Source organism: Leiobunum rupestre, chromosome 4 (genome assembly GCF_980474605.1).
Source record: "Leiobunum rupestre chromosome 4, qqLeiRupe1.1.hap1, whole genome shotgun sequence".
Classification (NCBI taxonomy): Eukaryota; Metazoa; Arthropoda; class Arachnida; order Opiliones; family Sclerosomatidae; genus Leiobunum; species Leiobunum rupestre.
The window spans coordinates 61,162,662-61,171,232 of NC_143387.1; the positions used below are offsets into that span (position 1 = coordinate 61,162,662).

At 37.3% G+C, this 8,571-nt stretch overlaps 1 protein-coding gene across 2 annotated transcripts; it reads left to right on the top strand.

Moving 5' to 3' along the window:
* The first annotated feature begins 432 nt into the window (after nt 1–432).
* Nucleotides 433–2,380, top strand: LOC149948609 (uncharacterized). Of its 2 annotated transcripts, none has more exons than XM_090172255.1 (2): nt 433–542; nt 740–2,380. In XM_090172255.1, exon 2 carries the CDS (start codon nt 749–751, stop codon nt 2,324–2,326), a length of 1,578 nt encoding a protein of 525 aa, XP_090028381.1. In that variant the 5' UTR covers nt 433–542; nt 740–748; the 3' UTR covers nt 2,327–2,380. The 2 variants fall into 2 exon arrangements, with proteins under 2 accessions (XP_090028381.1, XP_090028380.1); XM_090172254.1 differs by having other exon boundaries at nt 439–630.
* The last annotated feature ends 6,191 nt before the right edge of the window (nt 2,381–8,571 follow it).

Sequence of the window (8,571 nt, forward strand, 5' to 3'; positions counted from 1 at the left end):
TTAAATAACTTAATACATTCTTGTTAGTAGAATTTTTTTAATATTATTTCGTGACCAAAAACCATCGCTACGCCGCCTTTGGTTGACCAGTTAAACCTAGATACGTAGCGGCTAAAGCAGACGCTATTAGTTTTTCCACTTCGTAAAATTGACTTTATAAATAATGATACTTTTTTTATAATTTTGGCATCACTTGCTTACCATACCGTGTGACTCTCAAAAAAAAAAGGCATCACTTGCTTATATTTTGATATGTTTATTTAAAAAAACCGTTCTTGTGCATTTTTAATTTGTGTGTAGCAGCAGACACTAGATCATAGGCGCTACCTCGGAAGCTCGGATACGCAAGCGCGGTTACGCCACCTAGACTTGTTTCGGTCGCGAATTACATTTGCATTTATAAATTTTTCATTCTGCTTTTTTCCAGCACTTTCTTACATATTGAAAGTCCACTCACTTGTCCTTGGTAGAATTAATTGTTGTCGAAAATTCCCGGATTTCCCGCGTAAAAGAGCGAGGCTTAAGAAATTAATGTTTTTGGAGTTCGTATTTTGATGTTTTCACTCGTACCTATTTTCATCTTTTAGTGATCAATTATCCAATTTTAAATTTAAACAATCTTTACATTTGGTACGACTTGTATTTAACACCAATTTTATACGAAAGTTTCGAGTTTAAACGTGGTTTAGATCATCTTTACTCTAAGCCTTTGATTAATAATTTATTTTTATTTTTTTAGATATTAAGAATGGTTTGGGATAAAGATTTATACAAGTATCATTGCAGTAAATGCGACCTAGGTTTCAAAGTAAAGAATAACTACGATAAACATCGCAAAACCCACCAAATTCGCAAAATTTATACGTGTGAAGTGTGTTCTGCCAAATATAACAACTATCGCACTTATCAGCGTCATCTTCCTTCACATTCACAGAGCACTCATTACGAATGCAGCCTTTGCAAAGCCCAGTTTGCCAAAAAAGACAGTGCTGAGCGCCATTTGTCGACATCTCACCAAATTTACAAAATCGAATGCCAGATATGTGGGAAAGGCTTGTCATCTCGAAATGACGCTTTGGATCATCTTAGAAATCATCATAGGGAAATTGACTTTAGCGGTTGTACTATAGTGGATGATAAAAATGAGATTATAAAGCTTCACTTTCCATGTGACTGTTGCAGTCAAATATTTTTAACCAAAGATGATCTAAAATATCATATAAAACAAAAACATACGCCTTCAATTACCAGTTATTCCCTTCGAAATTTTTCTAAAGTTGGAAAAATTAAAAAATCATTAGTAAATGAACTTGCCAAGAAGATAACTAACAGGAATAAAAAGCCTCTGGTGTTTCACTGTTCTAAATGTCAAAAGAAATTTCAAAGCCGTTTTCAACTGAATCGTCACGAGTTAGTTCACGAACATATCGAAGAGATTTATAAAACCAACAGACTGAGGAACAGAAATAAAGAAAAAAATGGAGGTCCAAAACCAGTGAACAAGATATCACCATCTAAAGAAAAAATAGAACCTACTAAGAAGGGAAAGTCAACTTTAATGCCAGTTAATGTAACCAAGAAGAACCACCGCCAGTGCCCAACTTGTAAAAAACAGTTTTCACACACTTACAACTATAATCGCCATCTAAAGATTCACGCTAAACCAAAATCTAATAACCAACATTCTAATAATCTGGTTGAAAAGAAAAATGTTATCCAATCGAAGACTAAGGATAATTTTTCTCTCTCCATTGCCCCATTGAAAATACCAGACCCTGTACAGCCAAAAATTAATACCGTGGCTCCTCTTCAATCTTCTAGTTTTGAAATTTATCCCAGAGTTTTTGATATAGTAGGAAAAACTCCAGCCAACAAAACTAAGGCCATCCAGAATTCTCCCTCGGGTGATATATTAAATTTCTCGGATAAAAAAGTAGTTTCGGAAGATATTGTAAAAGCTAAGCCATTTCAGTGCAAAATTTGTAAGATGCGCTTTGTTCGTAAAGAAGAAATGGCTGCTCATGTTGAGTCAAAGCACTTTAATAAATGCACGTATTGTAATCGAACATTTAGCGAGAAAAAGTACCTACAAGCTCACATGCGTGGCACCCACGCTAAAAAGATGTTCATGTGCACCCAGTGTGACAAAATATTTGTTCAACCTTTTCACCTAGATCAGCATGTGAAACTTGTTCACAATAAATCACTGTCACCTCAAAAATGTATTTCAACAGGAAATCATCAATGCCCAATTTGCAAAAGAATATTGTCAAGCGCAGCGGTTCTCAAGAGACATAGAATTAACATTCATAAGGAAAGATTATAATCACATTTTGTTATTTGTAGAATTACTTCTCAACAATTTTAAAATTAAAGCATATTTTCCATGATTTAAGAAATTTATTCTTTTGACAGTTTGTAGATGGCGGAATAATAGGTATACAGAAATCGATTTTTATATTTTTGAATTCTTCCACGCCTTTTATTGTTTAATCTTTGTTTTTTATATCGCCTTTTTCTTGAGGGACTTTGTGTAAGAAATTGTTTGAAAAGCAGTCGTTGTTACGTTAGCTTGAACCGTTTTAACATTAGATATTAAAAGTTAAGCTAAGAAAATACTTTGTTTGCAAATACTCATTTAATTAATATTTTAAGGTGTCAAAAGATTAAATTTCGAAGTGGCAAAACCATTGAGTTGGGAATATTAATCTAGAGGTCCAATCAAAACGTCGGATTTCAGTATTTTGCGAAACAAGTTTTTAAAATTAAGAATACTGCCGTCTGCTCCCAAATGACGAGAAAACTTTATTATTCTACCCGTGGCGCCGTCTATCTCTCAATGGTTCGTTCAAATAAGGCGCGTTTTCTGGCAAAAATATTTTTTTTTTCAAAAATAATGGATGGCGCCACGTTTTCTCGTCATTTTAGAGAAGACGGGACATTCGTAATTTTAAAAAACTTGTTTCGCGGGGAGCAGATTTGATTGGATCTCTAGATTAATATTCCCAACTCAATGGGCAAAACATCGTTCTTTTTTAAACACGGCTAACTTCAACTACGCACTACCGTGATTTTTCGTAGTTTAAAATATTGCCACAGATGGCGAGAGTGCATCGCAAAGTCCACAAATTTAATATATTGACAGAAAACGAACTTATTTTCAGACCCAACCAGCGTTGCCAGACGTACGATAGTTATCGTACAAGTCGATAATTTCGAGCTAATTTTAGGAACGTACGATATTTTCAATGGTGTACTATATAGCATGTATTTTCGATAATTCAGCTTGTGCGTACGATAATGTACTATAATTATTAAATTGGCTGAAAAAAATTTAATTTTAAACGTAAGTTTTCAATCCGTTGAACTTCAAGTGTCATTAAAAAAAATTATTTAACAAGTTTAACGTCAGTATTTCACAGAAAATTCAAATTTACCGACACTTTTCGGGCGTACGATAATATATTTTTGAAATCGATAATTTTTTAGCTCTGGTACGATAATTTGAGTTTCAGGAACTGGCAACGCTGACCCCAACCATAGACGTTTTGCGGCCAGCTCTAACTTAAAGAGCTTGTATCCATGCTACCCCCTCAATGGACTATTATAGATGGCGGTACTTTCCCTACGGAAGCTCTCAACGTCATGTTTATTTTTTATTCGAACCACACTACTTTTGTATCTAATCCGAAGTCTGTATACAAGTCGGCAACGGCTTCACAGATGTTTATTGTTCAAATAAATAAATAATTTGTATTGTATGCAAAAAATTAAAAAAAAAAAAAACAGAACATCAAGGAGAAAGTCGGATATAAATGCTGTAGCGAGGCGATTTCCCTTCAGCAAGAAACATAGAAGAAAAGGGATATTTACTGTCTATGGTAGCACGGACTGAATGACCTGACTTTGGAAGGAAGGGGTATGGCTACTGGCTAGTATATTCTCGAGAATTATTCCAACGCGTTTATTCAATTTATTCGTAGCTAGGCCAGGCCGATAATTCTTTACAAAATGGTTTATGTAACGGGTAGTCAAAACGCATCATGACGAAGGGGTTACGACCTTCGTACCCTCCTCCCACGAGTTTTCTCTAAAAACCAACTCATTGGAGTCCTACTTATGTCAAACTATTTTTTCAATCAAGAGAAGCAACTCCCCAACGCTGAAAAGAAGGAAAGACCTTTTGAAAAAAAAATTAAACAACTTCGTGTCAAAAGTTAATTCTCGCTGAATTTTTTAAATTATTTCTATTGCAAAACGCGTGCCTTAAAAATTTTCTTGCGAAATTCGTCGTTTTTTCCACTATTTCGGTTGAAGGTGTTTCAGAATTCACCCTATTTTATCGAATATTCGCGTTTAATAAATACATTTTATTAAGGAAATGTAACCCCTTATATTTCTGCCCCCCCCCCCTCATATTGACCGCTCCCTCCTATGAATTTTGACATTTTCGTTTGTTGCGGAGGCAGTGGCGTAGCTAGCATGGGTGACACCCGGGGCGGATATCATGGTGGGCTACTTACTAGTCTCTATAGTGTGTGTTTGCACGGTCGGGTGTCACCGAGGGTGTCACCCCCAAATAACGCCAAACCGTCTGGCCCCCGGGCGGACCGCCCCCCCCCCCCTAGCGACGCCACTGTGCGGAGGTAAACCAGAATATTGTTTGGGGAGGTATCTTCCTTTCAAGTGAGTATAAAGTTATATATTTATGATGGATCACTTAATTTCATATTTCTTCCACCAAGTTTAACAGTAGCTAGTTAACTGTCGCTATTTTAGTTAGAAATAAGTGGTAGCATGAATATATCTAGCTATGAATATCCAACCCTACGATATAGCCCTTCGATTTGATTTGGGTGGCAACTTTCGAGACCAGTGACGCGTTTTCAGCCAATCAGGAGACTGAAGGAAATGACGGCATGCTCCTCACTCGTTCGGAGCAGATGTGATTGATCACGTGACTAGATAAGCCCAACCTAAATTTTAGCGGGAGGTTAGAGAGGCTATTGCTCGAGGGGCTGATCACTCCGCGTAATCGGTGTACAGAGCCGTACCTTTGACTGTACTAATGGGATTACGCGTAATCTTTGAAGTCCCTGCCTTTGGTAGTGGTAATCTAAGCGTAATCTGGCGTAATCGGTGTACAGACTTTCTAAGAGTGGTTAGCCCCTCGCTATTGCTATTGTATATTCATAGCTAGATATATTCATGGTGGTAGCGGATGTTAGCAGACGATTCTTCTTCGTATATCCATATCTCCTAACGATAATAGGCCTTTCTATAAAGTAACATTGGTCTTCTTGTTTGACGTTGCCACTGCGTCATGGTTGACGTATCGATGATGTTTCACTACGAAAAGACCCGGACATATGGGTAGATTCGACGAGGCACTCTGTTTTTAAGTATAATCTGAACTAAAATACTTATTTCGTGACGAATGAGCTACATATAAACCAGTTCAGCAAGAGTAGCTTGTTTTATGGAAAAGCGTTTTCTATACACGTCACAGCAGTAATGGTAAATTTGGTTCTAGACCGTCGCGCCACGAGTGAGTGTTGACGGTAGCATGATCTTTCCTGCAAGGGTTATACTCTAAATAATAAAAAATGGTCTGCTAATACGCGCTACGACTCGTTTTTAACGTAACTAGCGCCAATCATCCCTAGCTTCTGTTAACCCTGGTGGCAGAAATGTGAAATTCGTTGATCCACAAAGAACATGGAAGATCATACTCTGTCTTTCAAATTGGTTTTCATTCGAGCCAAAACGCCGCGATGGCGAACGTCGACGCGAAAGAAATTTAAGCTGCTTAGCGGTTTGTTAAGGAGGTAATCCATAAACAGCGTTGCCAGATGTAAAAAAAAATAAATTATTGAATTCTTAGCAAAATTATTTCACTTGCATTATGAAGGCTTGTTTTGAGAGTTTTGGGAGCTTTCATAAATTATATGCGACATTTCAAGATCAAACTACGAAAAAATTGCCGTTGAGAACGTTAAGATTTAATAGGCCCTTCAATAAAACACGGACATTCAATATATTGAATGTCCGTGAATAAAACATCTTCCAGGAAATCGCCAAGAACTAATATTTCCGAAAGCTTGGACCTGCAAGTACTGTTTATTTGGTGATTGTTGAAATAATGAAAACTTTTCACCTGTAAACAATATGTCGTGTCGTGTTTTTGTAAAAAAAAAGCTACCTTGTTAAAAGGTAACACTTGTTGCATACCATACAGGTGAAAAGTTTTCATTATTTCAACAAGCACCATATAAACAGTAACTTTTGCAGGTCTTGGCTCTCGCATATAGTACTTCTGGGCGATTTCCTTAAAGATGTTTTACTGAAGGGCCTATTGAAACCATGGTGACTAATATCCCTTTTGAGCTATACGTAAGTGCCAAATGTTAGTGGGCTCGAAAATTATTGAAACTATGCAGAAGTGCAACAACGTCCAAAAGCTAGCGGTGTCCATCAAGTTGCTACATTAATGACTGAAAAAAACCATGAGGCATTTGCGTGGACACCTTGGGAGGGGATATCCATTGGACTCTAGGGGGCAGTGACAGCGATCCCGTGGGGGCTCTGGGGCTCGAGCCTCCACAGGAAAAAAAAACAAACGGGGGCAGAGCCCCCACAGAAATAAAATTAAGTAAAAATAGCAATCAGGGAGAAATTTATAATCTTCGAATTCAGTCTTTTTACAGAAGTTATTTGGAGATTTCCGATGCGAGTAGCATTAAGATGATATAACCGTAAAATTGATTTCGATAGATTCGTCCAAAAACAAAAAATCGGCCCGTCGTGTACACTATTTTACCTAAAATACCCTCGTAAAGTATGTGGCCAAGAAAGGCCTAATTCTCTAGCCATGTACACGGATACTTTTCTTAAGATATCGACTTAACTTTTATTATCAAGGTATTCATTGACGGATGAGATATTAGAAATATATAGTAATAAAAATTTTGAGCTGTACATTTTGTTGCTTACGTTTTAAGTATATGCATTTTTGGATAAAAAAATTATGGCCCGTGCCCCCACAGAAATGTTTTCCGATCGCCGCCGCTGCTAGGGGGTGTCCGGACACCTTGGACACCCCCGGTTATTGCGCCCCTGAAAATATGGTAAGCCCCATCAGAATTATTGAAAATATTGGGCACCCAATTAGCATTATTGCAAAAAGGTGTACCAAGCTACAATTATTGAATAGTACCATAATTGTGGTACGACTGGCAACGCTGTCCATAAAGAACGCATTTGCGAGTTATATTCCCTTTAAAACCCAACCGTCGTAGACCAGAGTGAAGAGATAATAAGTCCAAATACAAATGTTTTGGGCCAAGGATGGCTTACCCCGTCCACCACCCTTTCAACGGGGCTTCGCGAGTTTCATTTTTGACATGATGTTGGTTGAGTTACAATGTAAAGTAACGCAAAATAGCCAGCACTTCGTGAGGAATAAATTCCCTTTCATTGTTTAAATAATTATTTTGTTCGTCGACCTTGTCCATTTATAATATCTTACAACGCTTTTTTGTGCCGCTTTATTTATTGAATTTCTACCCCGACAAAAGATTTTTTTCCGCCATTAGGTTACCCCCGTCTTAGGCCCGTTTCTTTTACAATATTTTGGGCACTCGTGAATTTATTTTCCCGGGTCAAGGGTACCGAAAACGTAAGCGCGGTGAAAGTTGTGCGAGCATTAATAAATATTTTTATTTCGTCAGGCGTTGTTTAAGGATTATATTCTGTTAAAATAACGTTTTTATTTGGGAAAACGTCCGTTTTGTGTCAAGTGTGGGGTATGAAAGGTTTTGCTTAATGGGGCCTAGGTCATTTTATACCCGAAAAAATTTCATTCAAATTATTACTTCTTTTAAAGGTAAACAAACGCTCCATCATACCTTAAATTATGACAAAATTGGGGTCAATTTTTTTCTTATCCGCATTTTCGGCCGTTTTACACAGATTCTTCGTTTTTAGAAGTAATTATAGAACACTTTTCCTCTGACTGTTTCTGCGTAAGTTATAAATTATCTTCCGGGTGTTCTTCTCAATTTTTATTTTGTTATTATTATTGAGATAAAGAAAAAAAGAGTATTTTTCGACGCGTTGATCGGGAAAGGAACGAGCAATGGTGGCGGGCCAATCTCTCGTCGCCGCGCCGTCGAGATGTCTCTGGTGGCGTTAGGACAGTTTGACAAATGTCGCGACGCGGCGGTAAACATGGTTTGTTTTCTCCTTTGATCCTTTCGAGACGCCGACGTGAATTTTCTTCTTCCTAGTCGATTTTCTATTTTGACTCGAATATCGAGGCGTTCTACTTATCTTCGGCTTGTATAAACATCGAGATATTCATTAGTTTTTGGTAACAAAACGACATAATTTCCATTTTTATGACCTCAAAATTACAATCGAAAGAATTAAGTTTTAAGCCTCTCTCTTAAGCCTTGGCTTAGGTTCAGATGAACTATGCCATTTATTTTAAAACTGTCTTTTTTTCAAACAGTGAGTTGGTGATCTCGCCTCTCAATGTTTTTACCTAACGCTTAACCAACATTTTTCTTA